This window comes from Lutra lutra, chromosome 7 (genome assembly GCF_902655055.1).
Source record: "Lutra lutra chromosome 7, mLutLut1.2, whole genome shotgun sequence".
Lineage (NCBI taxonomy): Eukaryota > Metazoa > Chordata > Mammalia > Carnivora > Mustelidae > Lutra > Lutra lutra.
Genome location: NC_062284.1, coordinates 72,683,381 through 72,709,487, shown reverse-complemented (window position 1 = coordinate 72,709,487; position 26,107 = coordinate 72,683,381). Strand labels below are relative to the sequence as shown.

The 26,107-nt window shown below is 39.8% G+C and overlaps 1 non-coding gene and 2 gene segments (V, D, J or C); 1 reads left to right on the top strand and 2 right to left on the bottom strand.

Moving 5' to 3' along the window:
- Nucleotides 1-569, bottom strand: LOC125104471 (T cell receptor alpha variable 9-2-like). The segment is given in 2 exon segments: nucleotides 1-371; nucleotides 494-569. Coding segments are annotated over 2 exon segments (417 nt in total).
- A 6,883-nt stretch (nucleotides 570-7,452) lies between these two features.
- Nucleotides 7,453-10,920, bottom strand: LOC125104793 (T cell receptor alpha variable 9-2-like). The segment is given in 4 exon segments: nucleotides 7,453-7,523; nucleotides 7,911-7,951; nucleotides 10,624-10,738; nucleotides 10,861-10,920. Coding segments are annotated over 4 exon segments (225 nt in total).
- LOC125105775 (U6 spliceosomal RNA) lies at nucleotides 7,928-8,035 on the top strand. The gene has a single exon (XR_007129040.1). It is a non-coding gene; the product is annotated as a U6 spliceosomal RNA (small nuclear RNA).
- Nucleotides 10,921-26,107: the final 15,187 nt, after the last annotated feature.

Here is a 26,107-nt window from a genome sequence, read left to right as displayed (position 1 = left end):
TCAGGCAGAGATGCTCAGCATCCAGGCCCCTGTTCTGCTCAGTTTGTGCTCAGCTCCCCCTACAGTCCCCATCACTGTGTTACTCAGGGCACAGTAGTACACAGCTGAATCTGAGGCTTTCACTGAGCCTTTCTCCAAGTGGAAGGATTTCGATTTGCTGTTGTAGGTGGCTTCAAATCCTTTGTTGCTTCCTTTCTCCTTGTCCCTCAAGGCTTTCAGGAGGAGCTGTAGACCTTCACTGGGATACTGGACATACCAGAAAAGAGTAAGGGACCCTAATGCTGAATAAGTGCAGTTCACAGTCAGAGAAGCCTCTTCTAAGAGGGTCACTTGGCCTTCCATCTGAGTCACTGAGTCTCCACGGATTTGTCCTGAGGAAAGAGAAAGGAGATCTGTATCACCTTGGGCATAAAACTCATAGATAAATAGTAGTTAAAAGTTTAACTGACACCATGGAAGAAAGAATCCAAATACTAAGAAGCATTGTATTTACCAAGCATTAAGAGTACCAGAGTCATGAAGCCTGGAGAACACTTCATCTCTGGAGCATCATAATGTTCTTCATTCTTACCATGGAGAAGGTTGGAGTGACAGAGAAATGATCAGTGGAAGCCCACATTTCACACAGGAAATGTGATTGTGGTAGGAAGCTGCACCCCCTGGTGGACAGGGACTAAAATGCATACATGTTGGCCAGAGTCCTCCCAAAGGCAGCCATCTGTTTCACCCCTGACCTCATGAGGCACATGTCAGGCTTCAGGTGGCCCTTGGAAGTCTGAACAACAGCAATCCTGACTTCTTAGGTCTGTTTTGTTCTTAAGACACTGCCTGATATGGAAGTTCTTTAACACAGCATCCTGGGCATTTCTGTGGCTGAGAGGGTAACAAACTTCTTAAAGCATCTTACTACAGTACTTCATATTCTCATGTATCCATGTGGACCAGTCCAAAAAACACTGACTGCAAGAAATGGGATTTGAGTTGAATATGGAAAAAGTAAGAGGAAGTCAAGTCATTGGTGACTGATTCTGTGTTTTGGACACTTTACCCCATTATTTAGAACTGTGACTGTCATTTTTTTAGTATTCTCTAAATGTTTTCTAAATCAAACTAAAATAATGAACAAATGACTTTTAATTGAAATACTATATTTACTTTTCCTAAACTATCAGCAATTGCTAGAAATACTATTTTTTTTTAAAGATTTTATTTATTTGACAGAGATCACAAGCAGGCAGAGAGGCAGGCCGGAGGTAGGGGGGGAAGCAGGCTCCCTGCTGAGAAGAGATCCCTATGTGGGGCTCAATCCCAGGACCCTGGGATCAGGACCCAAGCTGAAGGCAGAGACTTTAACACACTGAGCCACCCAGGTGCCCTTAGAAATACTATTTTTAAATAAAAGTTTTCAGAAGAAGTCACACTATTTGTTAGTCACCATCTTAATAGTCAAATATAACTGATTTTCAGAATCATTAAAAAGTGAAAAATAGCAAATATGGGCAGAAGAAACATCATACATGGAGTCATCAAATCCATATAGAATCATCTGAAATTAAGTTTTCAATATTTTGTTGACTCCAACAACAGGTGACTAGTGTATATGAATTAAGCCAAAAATATTAGTGCTATACTCTTAGCAGGTTTAACCTCAAGGATGCTTTCTATTACCATCCATCTGTCACATTTTGTTGCCAAACATTAATCAAATAATTTTTCCTACAAGGTAAGAAATCAGGATTATCAGGAAAAAGTTCTAGAAAGGGACACATCTTCTGTAAAGCCCTGTAAACATTTATCTCTAAGCACGTAGATGGAAGCTTAGCCCAAGCTATATCCTGGAGGCCACTCTCCAGAGATTCAGATCAGGGAGGTTCATGAGTCCAGAACCAACATGGAAACACTTTCCCAAATGCAGAGGGAAGTAAGAAATTCTGGCCTGGATACTGTTTGGCTTCGTGTGTCCCTTCGCTTCCCCTCCACCTTCCAAATCACATTGTCAGTCCTGCCACAGAAGTATACTAGAAAGGAATTTGGGACAAACCCCTGCAAAATTGTATTCAGATATGCAGGGGAAATCCCAAGGAGGTTAGAATGATAATTGTTGAAAATAAACATGGGGCAACAGGATGGCTCAGCTGGTAGAGTTTTAGGCTCTTGGTTATGACTGGGGTCATGATCTCAGGATCAGAGCCCTGCATGGGCCTCTGCATTCATTCGGAGTCTACTTTCTCTCTGTGTGTCTCTCTCTTAGTCTCTATCACTCTATCATTCTCTCTAAAAGAAATCAATAAATAAAATCTTTTTTAAAAAGGAAAATAAACAATATAGTACATGGATGCAGAAAGTCATTATCTGTAACTTTAGTTTTTTAAACAGTTTACTTTTTTTATTTGTCAGAGACAGAGAAAAAAGTCACAAGCAGGGGGAGCAGGAGACAGAGGGAGAAGCAGGCTCCCTGCTGAGTAAGGAGCCTCATGCAGGACTCAGTCCCTGGACCCTGGCATCATGACATGAGCCAAAAGCAGACACTTAACTGACTGAGCCACCCAGGAATCCCTTTCCATAACTTTAGAAAAAACATTCAGGCCGATGAAAACCTACGGGAGAAATATTATGCACTCTGTGTCACACGGAGGATTTGCACGTCATTGAGGGAAGATACTGCATAGTAAATATGGATACTTAATGGTTTTATTAATGCATATTTTACATTAAAATAAACTGCGCCAGTTAGACAATTCTATATAATTTGACATTTGTATTTGTGAAGCACTCACCACATTCGAGATAATGAACATATGCATCATCCCAAAAGTTTCCTCATGTCTCTTTGCAAACTCTCCCTCAATCCTCACCAACCCCATTTCCAGGGAACACTTCTGTCATGCTTTAGTCTGAATAATTTATAATTTTGAATTATGGAATTATATGTACTCTTTTATCTGGCACTTCACAATATAATTATTTAAAAATTCTTCCATAGTCATAACTATCAAGAGTTTGTTTCCTTCTGTTGCTGTGTAGTATCTTATCATGTGCCTATAAAACAGTTGGTCTATTCACCCGTTGCTGGCCATATGGAGTACTCCCAGCGGATTCTTACAAACAAAACTGCTATGAACATTTGCATATAAGATTTTTTTATAGACCTATTCTTTAATTTCCCCTGGGCTATAGCTGGGAGTAGAATGGATGGATCACACAGTAGATGTACATTTGACTTTCTTAAACCAATTTGTTCTAGTAGTTTCTTTCATTCTGTTTTGTAGATTCCCTTGCATTTTCTGCTCAAATGTGCTTTCTGGTAATAAAGAGAAGTTCACTTCTTCCCTTCCAAACTGTATGGCTTTTATTTCTTCTACTTGCCTTATTACATTGGATTGAACCTCTATTTCAATATTAAATACAAGTGGCGGAGCCAAAACTTTTGCCTTACTTCTGAAACTAAGGAGAAAGCAATTAAGCTTTAACCATCAAGTGTGACATTTGATGAACACTTTTTGTTAAACCCCTTTTTAAGGTGAGGAAATTCCCTTCAATTTTGTGTAATTTGCTGGGAGTTTTAATCAGGAATGGATCTGAATTTTGTCAAATTCCTTTTCTGTACCTATTAATATTATCCTCCTGGGGCACCTGGGTGGCTCAATTGGTCAAGCTTCTGCCTTCAGCTCAGGTCATGATCCCGGGAGTCCAGGGATCAAGTCCTGCATCAGGTTCCCGGGTCTATGAGGATTCTGCTTTTCCCTCTGACCTTCTCTGCTCTCATTCTCTCTCTCAAGTAAATAAATAAAATCTCTAAAAAAAAAGATTATCCTCCTAAATTGCTCATCTGCTACTTGTCAATCTCTCTGGGTATATTATTAATAAATTGTCACAACAAAATACTAATAATATTACTAATAATAAATTTACCTAATAATAAATTTACAATAATAAATTTACAAATAATGAAACAAAGCTCAAAAGTATCAAGAAAGTTCATGGCAAAGCTAATAGATTACAAGACAGAGCTGGGATAGCAAAAGCCTGTTACTTCTTTTTGACAGTATAGATTGTCAAATTTCAGAGAAAGACTAGCGGGTAGCCAAAGACTTCTTCCTAAGCCTTTGAAATATTTTATGAGAGTCTTTACAGATTCTTCATTTATGCAAATGGAACTACTAAAAAACAATTAAATAATTGCAAGTTTGGATCTTTTACCAAATGAGGAAAGAAATAATGGATACTCAAACTGCTATCCAGGAGCTGACCAGTGGGTAGTGGCTTCACCATTCCATCCGGACCAATTATTCATACCTGAAAGAAGCAATGCACTGTAGCCAGAGTGACAAGCTCCTCTAGGATTTTTTGATTCACCAATATAGTAGAGCTCCATTCATGACTAGTGATCACTCTGTTTTTCTGTTCCTTGAAATTTTTTGTGATAATGCAGTCTAGAGCATAGTTTTTTCCAAATAACCAATATAAATGTGTCAAATCTTTAAAATAGAATTACCTTATGACCCAGCATTCCACTTCTGATATGTACTCAAAAATTGAAAGAATTTGGATATTTCCATAAATATTGAGATGTTTTTGAATGCCAGTTTCTACCAAAAAGTGGAAGCAACCCAAAAGTCCATCAACACATAGAAAACATGGTTAAATAAAATGGTACATTACATACATAGGAATATTGTTCAACCTTAAAAAGTAAAGAAATTCTGACACATGATGCAAGTGGATGCATCATGAGGACAGTACATCAAATGAAATTTTGAAAAATGACCAATACTACATAATTCTACTTCTATGAGAGTTAAAGAGCTTAAGTTCAAGGAAGGAGAATGCAGAATAGTAGTTCTGAAGGAGTGGAGGAATGGAATAAAGGAAAGTTATTGTTTAATGAGTACAAATATTCAGTTTTTCAAGATGACAAGATACTAGAAATGAAAGGTGCTGCTGACTGAACAACAATGTAAGTGTATTTCATAACCCTGAACTATACACTCAAAATATTCTCAAATGGGAAAAATGAATGTGAAAATGGTCAGATTCTATGATTAAAGAAACTTGAGGAGATACTTAAGATTTCTACTCTGCAAATCTGCCTTCCAAACAAATATAAGAGGGTGTTTAATGTAAGACCAATTATCAACCATCTATTACCATTCAATTTTAATGCCTTAGGTCATTGGAGTTAGAACTGGAAGAAGGAAAATGGAGAGAATGAAGATTTTGGAGTGTGGAACATTGATCCAAAAGGAGGGCTGGGAAATGTGCAAACTGACTCACCTGTTGGAAAGAAAATGCTCTTTTTGTTTTTAAATATAGATTATTTTTAATAGCTTTTTCTTACATTATGTTACAGTACATACAGTATATGTATATACATCATTAGTTTTTGATGTAGTGTTCCATGATCCATTGTGTGTGTATAACACCCAGTGCTCCACGTAATACATGCCCTCCTTAATACCCATCACTGGGCTCACCCATTCCCCAATTCCTCCCCTCTGAAACCCTCAGTCTGTTTCCAAGAGTCCATAGTCTCTCATGGTTCGTCTCCCTCACTGATTCCCTATCCCCTTCATTTTTCCCTTCCTTCCCCTAATGTGCTCCATGTTATTCTTTATGTTCCACAAATAAGTGAAACCAAATGATATCTGACTTTTTCCATCTGACTTATTTCATTTACCATAATCTCCTCCAGTTCCATCCATGCCAATGCAAATAGTAGGTATTCATCCTTTCTGATGGCTGAGTAATAATCCATTGAGTACTTATGGACCACATCTTCTTTATGCATTTGTCTGTTGAAGGTCATCTTGGCTCCCTCCACAGTTTTCCCTTTGTGGACATTGCTGCTATGAACATTGGGGTGCCTGTGGCCCTTCTTTTCACTACCTCTGTATCTTTGGGGTAAATGCCTAGTAGCAACTGCTGGGTCATAGGGTAGCTCTATTTTTAATTTCTTGAGGAACATCCACAATGTTTTCCAAAGTGGCCTCACCAACTTAAATTAAACAGAAGGGGGAGGGAGATGCTATGAGCGCTGGAACAAGGAAGGTGAAATAACAAAAAATGCCTTTGGAGAAAGGTTGAAGTGAAGGGCAGGAGCTGACAAAAGAGGAAAATTCACATTCTGTCCTTCACAGTGTCCCCCTAGAGCCACTAATTATGAGCATTTGTGGATAAGACTGGTGGAAAGCAGGTAAACCTCCTGTATGCAAACTGAGCACAAGTATCCTAGTGGTGTTAATAAGACAAAATGAAGAAAACTATGCTATAGAGCAGACTCCTTGGAAACTAAATGGGAGTACAATTGACTCACAGCAAACAAACCTAATTAAACTGTCACTAAATGGTATAAAACAGCATGATGTGCATATCTATACACATATGTATGTATGTGTATAGATATACACATATGCATGATGTGTATACACACACACACACACACACACACACACACGCAGATATATATATCCAAGAGACATTTCATGGCCTATCTTACTCTAACAATGTCTGTAACATAATATATGCTCAATAATATTTTGAGCAATAATATAAGCTCAATAAATATTTACTGAACAAACTGATTTGAAAACTCCAACAACTAACACACATTGCTGACTTTGAGCCAAATGTTTCTTAGCCAATTCTTTGGCTAAATCTAACTGCAAAATGGCAAATTATTTATTGTGGTTACTCTAGTCTTCAATAAATAATTTCAGCACAAATTTTCAGGGATTAGGAACTGTTTTATGCATGATAACTCTTATCTAGAGTGGTATTTTCTTAGAATGAGTTTCTCCTTCTAAGCCTGCACCAGTGCCACTTCCTGTCTGGGATGACAATTGCCCCCGTTGGGCCTGACTGCAGGGAGATGTATCAACATGAGCCCTGTGGTTTGGGTATACCTCCCCCATCACACCTCTCACGGTGGCCTCTCTCAGTGCACAGAAGTACACGGCGGAGTCCTCCAGGTGTGAAGCTGAGATGATAAGTTGGATGAAATTTCTTGTCTTCTGAAAATTCAGTGAGTAGCAACCTTCAGTGTGGCATTTTGCTGGTTAAGAATCCTGAGGAATAAGGAGAATCATTGCCCCACTGCTAGGCTGCTTGTATCACAAAAGACTGCAACATGGTTTATTGGTGTTATATGTGCATTCCAGAGTGACAGTCCCCTTCTCCTGCACTAATATGCTGGTTGGGCTTGAGTTACCTTCTGGGCAATACTGGATCCTGAAGGGAAAAAAACACAGAATCAGAGACTTCTGGAATACGTGATATGGCCAAAGAACTTCTGTTTTACACACTGTCATCCCTCCTTCCCAAGGTACCCACAAGATCCTGCCTATCTCTCTGGATGTTAAGTCATAGAGGAGACACATTCCCACAGGGACCATCCTTACCTAGCCACACGGAAGCCATGACCACCTGAAGAAGGTTGGAGAGCAACATGTTTGAGTTCTACCACTAGAAGGAAAATGTCTTCATCCTCTTCAACTTCAGGGCTCAGCACTGTGAGAAGAACCTGACTGGGTGAGGGAAGGATTGCTGGTTATGTGCTGCTGTGGCCCCAGAACAGGAAACAGGGGTTTGCTGGTATAGCAAGTTGTGTGGGTCCTGTCATGATTCTCTGTGTTCTAGCTGAGAGACTCACTACCCCACATCCATTTGCATTAGGCAACTTCTTATTTAAATTCAGTTAGCCAACACATAGTACATCACTAGTTTCAGATGTAGTGTTCAACAATTCATCAGTTGCATTCAGCACCCAGTGGGCATTAAGCAACTTTAACTAAAAACATTGCAAATGAAAATAAACATAAGTAAAATTTATATTGAAATGAGGATTGTGGTTTAGCTAACCATGATATGTTTATTTATTGCATCTGTGATAAAAGTGGGTGGATGGCACTTACTGAAAATATGACAGGTAGGGCTCACTCTGGCAGCACATATACTAAAATTAGAATGATACAGAGAAAAATCAGCATGACCCTTGTGCAAGAATGACATGCAAATTCCTGAAGCATTCCATAATTTTAAAAAACTGCTTGTAATTAATTATGTAAACAACATAAAATGTAAGAATTATGAAAAAAGGGTGTAAGAGTCATGTATGTTCACATTCTGTGATTTACTTAAGGTAGAAATAAATCACACTATGATAAGAAGGCAAAGCGTTTAGACCAATCACTGTAGCTCTTTCAATGTACCTATTGTTATGCCTGTGTTCCTCCTCACTACCTATGTCTGTTCAGATGCCTATGTTGGAGCCAAAAGCAGAAAAATCTGATCATTCCCTGCTGAAGGGTTCAGCTGTAGCCCTCAGACAATAGATCCACTCACCAAGGTCTCCTTCTCATTGTTTTTTCTCCACAGCTCAGCTCAGCTCTGTTCAGAAAGTCCAGAATGTACACCAAATTTTGGTCGTAAGTTATCAGTCCTTTGAATTTATGTGTTTCCCTTACCTCAACTGAACCACAGTAAGCTTCCAAGCATCATATGCTCAGTTCTGAGAACCAAGGTGATCACTCCGTCTACTTGTATTCTTCCTTCTGCCTCAATACCCTCAACACACACATACACATGTGCTCACCAGTGCACACACACACGTGTGTACCAACATGGGCAATGCTGTATTCCTCAATTATCTAAAAATACGTGGTGTTCCTTTTCCCCAACCCTTTCTGGAGGGTATAGCACACACTGAGGTTCTTCCACACCAGGCCTGGGTTTCTCCTTATTTAGCCTCTCATGAAAGTCCACCCTTATCCATATACAGCTCATTTTCTAAATTATTGATGGCACAGTTGTCTGATAGGTTCTTTCCTGTTTCTCTTTCTGTTTTCAGCTTTCTGCCCTTATTAAGGATAGCTTTGCTAAAGTTCTAAAAGAGTATTAGAGGGGCTTGGTTGGCTCATTCAGTTAAGCTTCTAAGTTCAGTTCAGATCATGATCTCAGTGTCCTAGGATCCAAATCCCTGTTGGGCTCACTGCTCAATAGGAAGTGTGCTTCTCCCTCCCCCTTCTTCTCCCTTTGCTTGTGCTCACGCACTCTCTCCCTCAAATAAATAAATAGTTGATTCAAAAAAAGAGTATTAGAAAAAATCAAGAGGTAAACATGTATTATTAATTGACCTTTAGTTTTTATTTATTTAATTTTTTTTGAGATTTCAATTTTAAGTAATCTCTACCCAAAAGGGACTCGAACTTACAACCTGGAGAACCAGAATTCCAGCTCAAACCAGAGTCAGCCTCTCCCAGTCTACTGTGTTTCTCAAGTCTAATAAAACTCTTATTATATATCCTTTGAATACTTTAAAGTACATATTCACATGCATTTACATTTACACAGGTTTAAATATAAAATATTCATTTTAAACCAATGAAATAAAAATAAACTAACCAAGAATATTTAACAAATATGTAAGGGAATATATTAATATTCTGATCATAGCTCATTCGTAAACTCTGCAAATAAGGAGATAGTAATTAAAGAAGATTGAAATAATACTGGCAAAGTCTTGCACTGCAAAATAGACATTGCTTTTTCTATTATTTTTTGTACATCTTCACTTTCTTCCATACGTTTTCCCAGTTCCATGATTTGAGGCTCTCTCTGAGAGGTGGCAAAACAGGAGTTAGAGAAATCAATAGGATTTCCCTCCCAGTGTCACCTCTCTATCTATATTGTTAGGAAACCTCAGTGCAAGAGCATTTTTTCTCACCATATCTCCTGGGTACTGAAAGCTATCTCCCCTGAGTTCTTACTGTCAGAAAGTCAACTGATCTATTTAATTGCCCAGGACATAAGCCACTTCCTCCATTCTGTTTCTGCCCCCAAGCTTTCATGTCGAGTATCATCCTGAGTCTATCACCTGATTTACTAGAAGAAAAAAGAAGGGCAGTTTCCCTGGCCTCTCTTTTCCTTGGTCAGGTGCATGTGTTCCTCCTCCTTTCTTCCCTTCCCTTCTTCTCTACTAAAACCTAGTTTGGCACTGATGATCTCCATCACCTCTCCTGCCATACTCTATCAGGAAGACATTAGGCATCACCACCCTCTCAGGCACACCGTGTGTCTCTAAAAGTGTCATAGACACAGAAACACCTACCAGGGTGCCATGAACAACTTCTGGGGCTGGACGTTCACTGCAAGGATGACCACAAGACCACTTCATTGTTATGTGATTCTACCTTGAAATTACTTACACTCTGGCTGAGGAACTCTTGGGATCAAACTGTTTTCAATCTCACTAAGGAACACCTGGGGCTGGGGAATGTTGTTCTGGCTCCTATGCTCTAGTCGTTTGTATGATTTTGTATCAACCAGACACTGAGAGACAAACAACAGATTGTGCTGGAACCGGAGTGCATCAGGCAAAGACACTCAGCTTCAGGGCCCTGTTCTGCTCAGAGTTTCTGCTCAGCTCCCTCTACAGTCCCCGTCACTGTGTCACTCAGGGCACAGTAGTACACAGCTGAATCTGAGGTTTGCACTGCACCTTTCTCCAAGTGGAAGGATTTGGATGTGCCATCGTAGGTGGCTTCAAATCCTTTGTTGCTTCCTTTCTCCTTGTCCTTCAAGGCTTTCAGAAGGAGCTCTAGACCTTCTCCTGGATACTGGACATACCAGAAAAGGGCAGGGTACCGTGAAGCTGAATAAGTACAATTCATAGTCAGGAAAGCATTTTCTGAGAGGGTCACTTGGTCTTCCGTCTGAGTCACTGAGTCTCCACGGGTTTGTCCTGAGGAAGAAGAAAAGAGACCTGTGTCACCTTGGGCATGAAGCTCTTGGATAAATCATAGTTAAACTTTTTACTGATAGAAAAGAAGAAAGAATCCAAATTTTAAGAAGGAATTTACTTACCAAGCATTAAGAGTACCACAGTCACAAAGCCCGGAGAGCACTTCATCTCTGGAGTGTCACCTAAATAATGTTCTCTATTCTTACCATGAAGAAAGTTTGTAGTGACAGAGAAATGATCAGTGGAAGCCCACATTTCACATAGGAAATGTGATTGTGGTAGGATAGCTGCACCCCCTGGTGGACAGGCGCTGAAATGGGTGCTTGTTGGCCAGAATCCTTAAACACTGAAAAACAAGACCAGAGTGGTCCTGCAACTACTATTCCAGACCTCTTTACAAAATCCAGTCCCTTGAGAAGCATCATTAAAGTAAGTAGCTGAACTAATGAGTATCTCTTGGATATTTCAAATTATAAAAAATCATGTGCTTGATGTTAGTGAGTATGTTTTTAAGGTAGGTCATTGCTCCCAAATACTATAAGACAATGAGGTTTCTTAAGTTTCTAACTTTTCTTAACCCTTTCATGTATCTCCTGCATTCTACTAGAAAGGAACAGCAAATACATTAATTATTTCATGTATTCATGAATTTTTTTTTAAAATTGTCATCAAAACAAAGTTTCAGATTTAAAAAGACACTGGTAGAAGTTAAGAAAAAATGCTTGAGCAGGTCATCATAAATATGAATTCCAAGATGGTCCTTATGTAAGCACTTCTTTAAAAACATAAAAACAAAACCAGGGAAAAGTTCAATTAATTCTATCTTGATTGCAGAAAATTTGGCACTGAATTTTGTAAAGATCACTATGAATGATTGATTTGATGATCCATGAGAACAAGATGTAGCAAAGCCAGGAGAGCTGCCTAGTGCAGCCAAATGATACAAACGAATATTTGCTACAATCCACCAGAGACAACACTTCACACTGGGAATATACTGGATGCAACATTAAATCAAACACTAGTGGGGAGACTTTTTTAGGATGGCAGACAATGGGGCTCTCCATTCCTTTCTGAGAGTCAATGAAATCCCAAAAAATCTGGAAAGATGGGATATGCTCTGAAATACTGTCCTAAGGAAACATTTGAGTATCTCCAAAGGGATCTAACACAGTTGCATTCCCTGCATGAGCTAAGAGTGTGGATGGGTAATGGTATTTTATTTTCTACGTGAATTGAACCATTCTCTTTCCTGAAAGCCACAGCAATCACAAGATTCAAATATCTGGGGTGCCTGGGTAGCTCAGTCCGTTGAGCATCTGCCTTCACCTCAGGTCCTGATCCCGAGGTCCTGGGATTGAGTCCCACATCCTGCTCAGCGAGAAGCCTCCTTCTCCTACTCCCTCTGGCTGAAACTCCCCTATCTGTGCTCTCTCTCTCTGTCAAATAAATAAATAAGTTTTTTTAAGTGTCAAATATCAATTGGATTTTGTATTTAATGCATATACCATTTCAAATACTCTCTAGAGGGCAGAGCAAATTTCTCTGGGAAAGTTAGGTAAAGTTAGGACTCACATAGAAACTTCTCTTCTCCTATCACACCCAGATCCTGTGGAAAAGTGGAAACAACAAATGCAATCCTAAACTGAAATGATTTACTGTAGCAGTTACCCTTGAACTACTGTGGTCTGGTACAGCCTTAGCCTTCATGGCCCTGTGTCTTCCCTTACAAAGTCCTAGTCACTTTGAACTGGTCACTGTAGCCCACATAACTCAGATGTCCCAAGCCATATGCATTCCAATCTTCCCAAACTATTGAACTAGATAAGTAAAGCCTTGACATCTTCCTTTCCTCACAGGTACAGACTGCTCTGTGGACATTCATTTCATCACCATTACATGACCTAAACCTTTGGTGCCCTGAACAAAATCCCAGAAAAAACCTGTCATTGAGAATTGTGAAATAACCTTATATGTACTATTTTTTACTAGTTCAGCAAATAAAGTAGAGGAAATGGATCCTTGGTTACATGTTTATCAAATAATAAGACATCCTATATTCTTCACTGATAGGAATTGAAAAAGTTACTCATATTAGAGATCTTAGACTGAGGTTCTCTGGAGAAATAGCAGAAGCAGACAGTCCACGACAACTGTACACATAATATCCTAGGAAAAAAACATGTAACCGGATGACAGACAGTTCCATCTAAGATGATTAGAAAAGAATCCTCACCACCAGGCTCTTTGTTTTGTTGACTGTTTCCTTTGCTGTGCAGAAGCTTTTTATCTTTATGAAGTCCCAAAAACCAATGATGCATTGTATGGTTACTAACATAACACAATAAAAAAAATAGGAACTGAATAAAAGCTAAGGATAAAAAAAAGAAGAGAAGAATTCTCCTAGATGTTTGGAACCACCAATTTTAATATTTTCCTTTGTATCCTTTAGAGGTTATTTTTATCCTTTTAGACGTATTTTCTCACCGTAATGGTAAAATGTTAGATATTTCTGGTTATCCTGAATGTTTTATCACTAATAAAATAACTTGTATGGGTATAGCCTTTATTTGAGACAATATGCACCCTAGTGTTATAGTTCAGCTCTGCACATACAATGTTAGTGCAAAAATGTTTAAGAATTATTGGATAAGGCCAACAGACACATGAAAAGGGCTCCACATAACTTGGCATCAGGGAAATACAAATCAAAACCACAATGAGATGCCACCTCACACCAGTCAGAATGGCTAAAATTAACAAGTCAGGAAATGACGGATGCTGGCAAGGATGCAGAGAAAGGGGAACCCTCCTACACTGTTGGTGGGAATGCAAGCTGGTGCAACCACTCTGGAAAACAGCATGGAGGTTCCTCAAAAAGTTGAAAATAGAGCAATCACACCAGCAATTGCACTGTTGGGTATTGACCCTAAAAATACAAAAGTAATGGTCCAAAGGGGTACATGCACCCAAATGTTTATAGCAGCAGTGTCCCCAATAGTGAAAGTGTGGAAGGAACCTAGATGTCCACCAACAGATGAATGGATAAAGGAGAGGTAGTATATATATATATAATATATATATATATATATATACATATACAATGGTGGTGTGTGTATACACACACACACACACAATGGAATACTATGCAGCCATCAAAAGAAATGAAATCTTGCCATTTGCAATGACATGGATGGGACTAGAAGGTATTATGCTGAGCAAAATAAGTCAGTCAAAGAAAGACAATTATCATATGATCTCCCTGATATGAGGAATTTGAGAGGCAAAGTGGGGGCGTTGGGGGGGTAGGGAAGAATAAAATGAAACAAGATGGGAATCAGGAGGGAGACAAACCATAAGAGACTCTTAATCTAACAAAACAAACTGAGGGTTGCTGGGGGGAGGAGGGTATGCAGAGGGTAGTTGGGTTCTGGACATTGGGGAGGGTATGTGCTATGGTGAGTGCTGTGAAGTGTGTAAGCCTGACGATTCACAAACCTGTACCCCTGGTGCAAATAATACATTATAGGGCAATTAATTAATTAATTAATTAATTAAAAAAGGAAAAGTAAAAAAAAAATTATTGGATATGTTATTCACGTCAACTCTTCGAAAAGCCAAATAATAACCATACCCTAACGCTACTGCTAGAGTGAATCTTCATCAATTAAATTACCCTTAAACTGTGAGAAAGTATCTATTGATAAAAATTTAGAATGGAGTTTGTACAACTCCACTTGTGTACAGAATTTCACTCAACTTTATTATGAGAGATGATCTAACTTTCAACACCAATTCTGCATTATCAACTGCCAAATACATTTTGTAGAATTATAAATCAAGTCTCTAAAGGAATTCAAACACTTGAAATGATGAACGTGTTCCTCTGAAAATAACTTAAAATTTCAAAACTTCAGTTGGCTGGTGACAGAGGTGAGGTCATGTGTGTGCCTGTGGCATGTGCTTCCTCCCTCCAAAACACATAGTTCTCAAAAGCTCATGTGCTGCATGCTCCAATCAATATGACATTTTTAAAACACAAAAATAAGAATAGAACAGTATTTGTAAGGATTTGGGAATATGGAATTGTGTAATGGCAAAAGAATAGCACAAAGGACATTTGGAGAGTAATTAAACTATTTTGATTCATGATCTTATGATGGTTATATACAGATGAGGATCTTTACAATGTACTAATCTTTTTTTTTTTTTTTTTTTTTTTAGTAAAAAGCAACAAAGTTTATTTTTATAGTTTTCTCTGATTTAAAGTCCCCATCTCTGGGGTTAAGGAGTCTTTTTACTTCTTAGTATAAGAAAGATATTTTTTATATAGGAGATTTGTTTCCTGCTTTCAGGGGCTTGGAGGAGGGTGTGAGTGTCCTTGTATGAGTTCTTCCCTTTTTAAAAAATTTTTTTAAATTTTTAAATTTTTTTAATAAACATATAATGTATTACTAGCCCCAGGGGTGCAGGTCTGTGAATTGCCAGGTTTACACACTCCACAGCACTCATCATAGCACATACCCTCCCCAATGTCCATAACCCCACCACCCTCTCCCTATCCCCCACCCCCAGCAACCCTCAGTTTGTTTTGTGACATTAAGAGTCTCTTATGGTTTGCCTCCCTCCCGATCCCATCATGTCTCATTTATTCTTTTCCTACTCCCCAAACGCCCCATGTTGCATCTCCACTTCCTCATATCAGGGAGATCATATGATAGTTGTCTTTCTCCAATTGACTTATTTTGCTAAGCATAATACCCTCTAGTTCCATCCACATCATCGCAAATGGCAAGATTTCATTTCTTTTGATGGCTGCATAGTTACAATGTACTAATCTTTATAGATTAGGATCTATACACTGTACTAATATTCAAAATTCACAGACCTGTGCACCAAAGATAGTCACTTTTCCATATAATTGTTTTAAAATTAAAATTTTAGGGGCACCTGGGTGGTTCAGTTGGCTAAGTGTCTGCCTTTGGCTTAGGTCATAATCCCAGATCCTGGGATTGAACCCCACACTGGCTTCCTGCTCATCAGAGAGGCCTCTTCTTCCTCTCCCTCCGCCCCTCATCCCAGCTCCTGTGCTCTCCCCCTCCTTTCTCTCAAATAAATAAATAGAGAATCTTGAAAAAAAAACTTCAATTGATGTGTTATAAATAAATAAATAAATAAATAAATAAATAAATTTAAACACCAAGATGAAAATGGCAAAACAGGAATTTCCTATCCCCCCCCCAAAAAAAAATCTACTGAGTTTCACAATCATACACTGAACTAAAGAAAGTGCCTGTGAAAAAGTCAAGCAGAAAAGACACAACACACTGTGGAGCAAAACCAGTCTGATCTTGACAGATAGAGGAGGGCACGACAACCAATTTGTTTTACTCTCCTCACCCCTGCCCATGTGGCACAACTCTGAGCCAAGAGACACCTTCCACCCTGTGATTTCCCCAATGGAGGGAAATGAGAACATCTGAATGAGCACAGGGCTCCCCAAGCTCCAGAGGATGCTGCCAAAGAGAATCTTCTTTCTAGACCCATTCAGAATACTGAGATGTACTGCTCACTGGTGAGTGGGGTGTACCTAGCAGAATAGCACCCAGGGCTCTTGGAGGATAGTAAAACAACATGGACCTTACAAATCACCGCACAACCTTCCATGAGCAGATGTCAAGAACAGACAATTCTCCAAAGAAGACATACAAATGGCTAACAGACACATGGAAAAATGTTTGACATCATTAGCCATCAGAGAAATTAAAATCAAAACCACACTGAGATACCATCTTACATCAGTTAGAATGGCAAAAACTGACAAGGCAAGAAACAACAAATGCTGGAGAGGATGTGAAGAAAGGGGAGCCCTCTTACACTGTTGGTGGGAAGGCAAGTTGGTATAGCCACTTTGGAAAACAGTGTGGAGGTTCCTCAAAAAGTTAAAAATAGAGCTACCCTATGACCCAGCAATTGCACTACTGGGTATTTACCCCAAAGATGAAGATGTAGTGAAGAGAAGGGTCACATGCACCCCAATTTTCATAGCAGCAATGTCTACAAGCCGAACTATGGAAGGAACTGAGATGACCTTCAACAGATGAATGGATAAAGAAGATGTGATCCATATACACAATGGACTATTACTTAGTCATCAGAAAGGATGAATACCCACCATTTCTATTGACATGGATGGAACTGGAGGGGATTATGCTAAGTGAAATAAGTCAAACAGAGAAAGACCATTGTCATATGGTTTCACTCATATGTGGAGCATAAAGAATAGCATGGAGGACATTAGGAGAAGGAAGGGAAAAATGAAGCGGGGGGGGGGAATCAGAGAGGGAGATGAACCATGAGAGACTATGGACACTTGGAAACAAATGGAGGGTTTGGGATGGGAGGAGGTAGGGAAATGGGTTAGCCCAGTGATGGGCATTAAGAAGGGCAGGTACTGCATGGAACACTGGATGTTATATGCAAACAATGCTCATGGAACACTACATCAAAAACTAATGGTGTACTGTATGGTGACTAACATAACAATAAAATAAAATAAAATAAAATAAAATAAGAAAAAATAAATTATAATGGAATCTGTCCCTGACCAACTGGAGATGGCTTGTCTGCAGACCCCCACAAATGGTCCATGAGTACACAAAACACAAAGTCTCTCACCCATACATCATCCCACCCAGTGGCCTCCCAACAGTGCACACAGGGAGTCAACAACAGTGAGCTTTTAGAGCTAGTGAGGGGGCTAGTGAGCTTGTGCAGAAAGCTGCCCCACTCTGCCAGACTGGGAGAAATCACATAAATTCAGTCAGCACCATCCTAGAGAAAGCAAACAAAAGGGAGACTCTCAGCACCGAGTCTGGCTTCACAGGATCAAGAGAGGCCTAAAAGTTTGTACTACCTTGTCCCAGGATATAGGAAACAAATAAGCCAACCATGCTGAAGGTTTAAAGACTGAATGCTTCTGGATCTGAGACTCAGTGCACACTCAGGCTAAAACACTTGTCTTCTTCCCCTGCATCAATTCTCAGCTCAGTCTGATCAAGCATTCAAACCTCTAGGAACTGCACCCTCTCTCTTGCTTCTAATTGATTTAAGAGGAAATAAATGAATGATATAGAAGCATACTTCCTTCTGACTCCATTATCAGGCTTGGAGGAAAGGCACTGACCAGGAGTCGTCTTCCTTCTACTGCACAGGAGCTGGCGGTGTAAGGAGGGAAAGAATCAAGCCCATTGACGTGTTGGGCTACAGTTTCAACCTCCGTTGGTCAGATGTGATAAGCTGAATTTAATCTGGGGACTTCTCCAGTAAAAGAAAGCCAGTTATGACATACCTAGCAACCATAACTCAGCTAAGCGGAACCTCTGTCACCCTACCAATTACCAATTATACCCATTGTTAGTTAGGAAGAATTGGAGGGACCTTGAAAGGACCCTTGAGCTACTACCCTTGAGCAGGGGTGGGAGAATGAGAGAATGAAATATTTACTCAGTTTGTTTCATTCCATTGATTTCTCTGCAGCACTAGAGAGTTATTTCTTTTAAATAAAGGTTGTGGTTAATAATGTTCAATTCAGTCGAACTTGAACATGTGGAGGGAGGTTGGTAGCATGTCATCTCTACATTAGCCATTAGTCCAAAAGCCTTTGTGCAATCTACTAATAGTAAGGTGGCTGACACATGCTTACAAAAATTTTCCGATATGTCTCAGAAAGAAAGGCTCTCATTATGATAACAAAAAATTACAAATTCAAGAATAAATAGAATAATCTTATAACAGCAGAGCATCATTAAGAAAGAGAGACATAAAAATGGAAAGAAACAGTGTGTTCTCAAACAAAAAATAATCATATATACACTTCAAGGATTTTTATTTTTCACAGATCAATTTATAAATATAATTCAAACAGAAAGCTTAGCTTAAAATTATGAGTCAGTAACAGAATTGTCCTTTCCTTCTTTCATTCACATCTACTGATAATTACGTGGAAAAGTTTTCCTAGGTACTTAAAGTATAGAAATGAATGAAATACAAAATTCTGTCTCCTAAATTATATGAGGGAATTATTGTGAACAGATACAGAATTTTGTAAATGAGAATATATTTCTGAGATTTATCTGAAGCTCACATTGTCAAATCACTCCCTATCTTGATTTCCCTCAAACACACAACTAGTACATACCAGCCCTAGTCTCCAAAGGAAAACCTATGACCTAATTCCTGAACAAGAAAGTGATCAAAGCACACAGAAATGGTGGTCAAATTTTGTCTGAAACACAGAGTAACAAAATTAAATGAAACTTTATTTAATTAAATACCTCACAGAAATAATTTAATGCACTAATGAAGTGAAAACGTAAAAACTAACATTTTTAAAAAGCAGATGTTTGGGACGCCTGGGTGGCTCAGTGGGTTAAGCCGCTGCCTTCGGCTCAGGTCATGATCCTAGGGTCCTGGAATCGAGTCCCGTATCGGGCTCCTTGCTCAGCAGGGAGCCTGCCTCTCTCTCCGCCTCTGCCTGCCCCTCTGCCTGCCTCTCTGCCTGCTTGTGTGCTTTCTCTCTCTCTCTTTCTGACAAATAAATAAATAAAATCTTAAAAAAAAAAAGCAGATGTTTGAGGGAAAGAATTAGTGAAGAAGGGAATGATAAAATTGAAATACACAAAGTAAAAATTTCATGGTCCTCATTATAATAAGAATTCTAAGAAACTAAAAGGAATATTAGCAATATTATGTGATTACAGAATTATCGTTTTCATTTTTGTGCTTACCATAATTCCATGTTTGGCATGTGATGTTTTAGAATCACAAAATTCATATGTTTAAATGCCCATCCATAATAAGGACTGTAATACAGAAACCAAGTGGATATTTATAGGAGAGAGAAGAACAAATCCAAAGTTGTCTTGAAAACCTGAATTTCAAAATAAAACAGTATTAAATCACTTCAAGAATCCAAAAACAAGAATCATCCAACAAAATGTTTTCACCCTGTCTGGGTCATCTCCATCCTAATAGTCTAACACATTAACTTCCACCTACAGACAAACAAGAGCACAAAAGCTATCCTTGAAGGTCTGTGTCAGAGGACAGGGGGCTGCCCCAGTCCCAGTTTTTGAGTGCAGGCAGCAGATGCCTGGGAAGCAATGTGTGCTTGCTGAGCAGAAGTACACAGCTGAGTCTTCAGGCTGGGCGTCTCTGATGTGCAGGAAGAGATGTTTGGCCATCCTATTCAATGAAACAGTGAGTCTTTGGTCTTCTTTTGTGGCCATGCTTGAATGAATGTCTATAAGGAGCTGGGGACCTTTTCCAAGTACTTGCTTATACCAGGGGAGGTAACTTGAGGCACTGTCTGAATAACTGCAGTTGATAACAGAGCTGCTTCCCTCCTGGACACTCAGGGTAGAAGGATGCTGCTCCACATTTTCTCCTTGGCTGAACTCTGTGCAGAAAGAGAAGGTCAGAGAAAGGAGAGGAGATTCCAGGTTATTATGCTTCAGAATTGTCTTTTTCTACACTAAGTGGAGGAAACCTGAGTAAAGTCAGTCTTGACTTCTGAAGAATATCCACTAATATACTCTGAACTCACAGTTCAGCTGCAGCCATAAGAATATCATTAAAGCTCCCATGGATGGCTTCATGGTTCCTCCCAGTTAAGCTCAGGTTCAGAATTGCAGCCTCCAGCCAGCTCAGCTCCCTCTCTTATCAGGCTGTCCCTTCTTTCCTGTAACAGAGGACTTTCCCACATTGTCTAATAGCCAATAAGAAAAAGACTCTGTTGCTGCCATAGTCTAGTCCATCAGATGCACTAAGATGAACCCTACATGTGTTCTGCATCAGCACAGGTGCACTGCCATCTTGTGGTCACATCTCTACTGAACTCCCTGGGGAGTTCCCTGTTCTTCTCCTAGCCTGTGCCTCTGAGGGACTCACATGCATCAAGGCAGCAATCAGTCAAGCAAATTATATCTTAGATCAGCAATGAAAAGGACACAGTAAGAATGTGGAGATCAGGGTTTACGCACCTGCACACTACTGAGTCACTGTTAGTAAGGTGGAAAGAGGTAGATGCTATTGCTGTTTATTCTAGGATGGGCCCGGTATACCTGTTTGAAATCAGTAAAGAATCATGATTTACTCCCTTAAACAAAGAAAATGGAAAACCTTTTCTTTCTGCCAAATCTACCATCCTCAGTTGTCTATTATGGAGAAAAACTATTTCTAAAAGGAACATGGAAGCAAGGATTAGAGTAAGAGAATGAAGATCATTTGATATTTCAAATGTCTCTTACCTCAGACTCTGCTCCTCCTACTTGCTCTTGCCCATGACTTTGCTGTTTCTTCCCAGAGGACGGACAATACCAACAGTCAAAATGTGGAATCATTGTCAGTTGAGATGACTGTGACAAAAATAAAGGACCAAATCTCAATGTTAAGGGGACAGGGGAATAACAGGGAAGCATAGATACTGTGCATGCCCCAGAATGGTACCAACCGGAAACTGGTCTTAAAAAACTGATCAGGAGAAATGGTCTGTGGGAAACCAAGACTACCTCATTTTTGAAAAGGAGAAGCCCCTTTTCTGTGAAGCCTATTCTCAGATCTGAGAAAGGACAAAGAGTAAAACTCATTTTCATCCTCCTCTCCCACCGTGAAAGATTTAAAGACGGCTATGGTGAAGAATATCAAATCAATATATAAATATATGCATATATATGAAATGTGTTTTTAAGTGTGGAAAACTTCTTTTTTTTTTTTAAAGATTGTATTTATTTATTAGGCAGAGGGAGAGGGAAAAGCAGGCTCCTTGCTGAACGGAGAGCCCGATGCGGGGCTTGATCCCAGGACCCTGGGATCATGACCTGAGCCAAAGGCAGAGGCTTTAACCCACTGAGCCACCCAGCCGCCCCTATGTGTGGAAAACTTCTTGAGTCTGAGAATCTTCCATTCTCTCCCCCATTCCCCATAAAATAAGAATTCTCCGATTCTTCTCTGGGCAAATTTCCCTCTGCTGGTGGGAAGGTCAATTTTTCCAAATTTTAGGTGTGACTCTCAGAACTGAATGTGACCGTTCATATGAATGGGTCTCTTCCATGGAATAACTGTTGCACAGATAAGGCCAACCCTTGGGCTTATTTCCAGCTCCACGATGCTTTTACAGAATATTACTTTACTTATTTTCAATTCTTGGCCTAGAAAACATCATCTAATATCTTCCTGGTCTTTGCACTGCAGAGATCTTCCAAATCCTATGATCATTTTGCAGACAAAGTGTAAGTTATGCTCATTATACTCACCCTGCCTTCAAGGGATGTCTAAATGGCATAATAAATATATTTGCTATTTTGGGGAACATCCTTAGAAATACATGTAGATGTTCAAGTGAAACTATCACGTCTGGCCTTCTCCTACAGAAACAGTGAGTGATGGATAAGTTTGCTGGTAGAAACACAGTGGCTCAGCCCAAGTCTCCTTTCCAGTCCATGGTCTCAGACATTTACATAAATTGGAACTCTCCATTCAGGCATTCAAATTGATTGAACCACATCTTTCTCAGACTCAAAGTGCAGAGATCTAAGTGGCTGGGCTTGCATTAGATATGTCCTCTTTACCCAGTAGAATGGTCTACAACAAGGAGGCAGGAGCAAGAATGTCAAAGAGGAAGAGAGGAAACCCACTTTCTCTTTCCTCCAGCTCATTCCCTACCTAATTGTTTTTTACAGCCAACTTGGTTATAGTCTCTGATGTATAACATTAAATTGGACTAAAGGATTTCTAAAGGTACTTCAGCTCTAAATTTCATTCATACTATATAAAAAGCAAACATTTACTAAGAACTGGTTGTGTGCAATGTGGACTGGTGTCAGAGTGGGGTGAAACTGCCTGCATCATGGACCCCAAGACTATTTGCACAACCACATGTGATCTAGTGGTTCTGAGGTTGGTCCTAACCAATGGTTGAAGCCTCTTCAAAAACAGAGACACAGGATGAGATTCTATCTGGTTTTCATTTCTCCTATGACATCAATAATATATCAAGGAGAAAATAAATTCATATTAAGACTGGAAAAAATGGGACTTTATTCACTGACTGAAATTCCTTCACAGGCAGTGAGACTGAGGAGTACCATGGCTCAACCTTGGGCAAGCAGGATGCTCTTCTGGAGACATATTTCTTATATATTTTCATTTCATATAATTTACATATTGTATGAAAAAAAGACACTCCTCAATTGAGACACCCTAGAGGAGATGGATGAGCTTACTAATATGAAAGCAAGGAGTACTCTCTCTAAAACAGCCTAATTGCTTTCTGAAGCAATTTCCTTGAAATTTTAATTTAGAGGTTCAGAATTTCCAGCCAGGGATGCATATACAATTTTTGAGATCATTTCAAAATGAAAATTTGGGATCTTTATGCAAAAAAGCAGTGAAAAGATATCATTAGATAATATTTCTAGGGGAATCATATATGTAAAATGCTTTAACTCTTCATACATTTTACTTTCATGTCTCTGATTTTAATGTTTTAAAGACTTTCTTCTTTTCAACCATCTCAACCAGGTTCAAAGAAAAATGAGGCAGATGTACTGAGGCTTCCAATGTACCTCCTGCCCCCACACAGGTATAGCCTTTCCCATTATCAACCTCCCCGTGACCCTTTCACAATGGATGAGCCTACACTGCCACATCATATCACCCAAAGCCCACAGTTTATCTAGGGTTCCTTCTTGCTGTTGTACATTCTGTGGGTGTGAACAAATGTATAAGACATGTATCCACCAGTATACTATCAGAGAGAGTAGGCTCACTACACTAAGTATTCTCTGTGACCCTCATCCCTTCTTTTCTCCTCAATCCTTGGAAACCACAATCTTTTACTCCCTCCATAGTTTTGCCTTTTCCAGAAAGTCATAGGATCAGAATCATACACTATGTAGCTTTTTCAGATAGGCTATTTTCACTTGGTAAAATGCATATAAGATTCCCCTATCTCTTCATGACTTCATAGCTCTGATCGTTTTAGCACCAAATCATATTCCATTGCTTGGATTTAACACCATTTATTTATTCATTTATCTCTTGAAGGACATGCTGATACTTCCAAGCTTTGGTAATTATATATGAACAGCTATAAAACACCTGTGAAGAGACTTGTGTATGGACAAGAGTTTTCAACCCTTTCAGTGAAAATACTCAGGAAGGCCATAGTTCCATAAGAAATGGCCAAATTGTTTTATTGAAATGTCCAGGTATACACTTTCATTTTGTTGTAATTTCCTGACAGTATTTACTACACCCTTTGCTGCATGTCAAAGCCCCAGCTAGTCCAAAGCAGGCACAGATAGCACAGGTGGCCCCGCCAAGTGCTCAGCTCACACACAGCCTGCTGTGACCCAGAACCTGATCCTGCATGTGTTCCTGCCTGAGTCCTGCTGCCCCACGTATCTCTCTGTTCAGGCACTTGTTTCCTCACTTATAGGACTCACTTTTAAAAGACAGGTGCAACGATAAAACTAATATTAGTTTCAAGATAGTGATAGCACTGCAATAAATGTTAAAGCACTAATAATAATTATAAATTAAAGCATAATTAAAGCATTATTTTGTCAAGCCTTTTTCATTTGAGTAATATACATATACATTTTATGCTACCTGCCAGAAGATCTGTTTTTCCAGGGCACTAGATAGGAGCATCTCTGTCACTTGATCCAGTGGCTCCTTCGAAGAGCTTTTTACCTGCAAAGGGCTTTCTGGGAAGAAGAAGGGCAAGAAAAGCAAGTGAAAGGACAGCCCTGATGGTTCTAAGTTTAGGAGGAAAAACATGCCCTAAGGTAAATCTGAAAGTCTGAACATGTGCAAAGTCTGCTGTGGGGCAAATGCCCACCCCGGGGAAGGGTGGGGGCTACAGGCGCAGCTGCAGTTTGGGGGCAGGCTGCAGATCACCAGGGAGCACTGTGCCTCCACTGCACACAGGTACGTGGCTGAGTCTTCCAATCAGGAGGCCCAGATGTGGAGGGTGCTGGACTGTTCCTTAATATTCACTGTGCAGTTTAACCTCCCACTGTGCTGCATCCCTGAAGCTATGTAAAACAGCCTGGTGAGACCGCTGTCCCTAGGGTGCTGTCAGAACCACTGCACATTGTTCGCAGTTTGGGAAAAATTTCACCTGAGAGTAGAGCTGTCTCCCTCCTGGAGGCTCAGGGCTGAAGGGCTCTGCTCCACCGTCATCCCTCTCACCTCTGTGTGGAAAGAGAGAAACAAACACAAGTGATGTCACCAGGAGGTCACTAATGCAGTTTTCAAGTTTGCAAAATATCCTAAGACACACCGCTGAGGTTGTAGGACCCTCTCAGAGTTCCTCCCACCACTGTGGGCTGTGGGCTATGGACTCCACCCGAGTACCCATGAGGAACGTCCCTACTTACTGCAAACCTGGATGCACAGGAGCCCCAGTAGAGCTCCCCTGTGTTTCCTCATGATTCCTTGTCTACTTGATGAGGTACTTCTGCCTACCATGCAGAGCACAGAGTCTTGGATTCAGAGAAACTGTGTCTTACAGCCAATCCCTTTCAACAGAACCACCGAGAATCAATCACACCTCAGTCCTGTCATTCACAGAACTCCAGTCTCCACCCACAGTGACCCAGGACAGTGCACAATCATGTCTTCAAAACTGTGCTGGCCAACAGTGCAGGGAAGTAGAGGCAATACTTCTAATATAGGAAGATAAATGGTTGTTTTTCTTTCTTAAAATACTTTATGGAAGAGGGGTGCCTGGGTGGCTCAGTGAGTTAAAGCCTCTGTCTTCAGCTCAGGTCATGATCCCAGGGTCCTTGGATCGAGCCCCGCGTCCAGCTCTCTGCTTAGCCAGGAGTCTTCTCCCTCTCTCTCTGCCTGTCTCTCTGCCTACTTGTGATCTCTGTCTGTCGAATAAATAAATAAAATCTTTAAAAAAAATACTTTATGTAAGAGATTTGTGAGTTTGTGTGTGAGGAAAGGTGAATGATAGTTCTAGAAGAGTCATTGCCTAGGGGGTTACCTAGAATTTCAAAGCATCATAAGGAATAGTGACACCATTCCCCTAATTGCATAGTTTGACAGACAATGTGAGAATTCAATTATATAAAAATACAGATAAGGGAAAACTATCTGATAGCATGCATTGTGTATTGCAGAAGTAAATACACATTCTCGAAATTAAGAGAGCTCCATCTGCATAGAAAATTATTCCAACCATAATTTCTTGGTGAAAAATAGGATGTAAGATATTGTCCTCTCTGAAATAACTTTCACATCTCCACCTCTCCTGTGCAATTCACGGACCCTGCACATCCACACAGCTGAGTC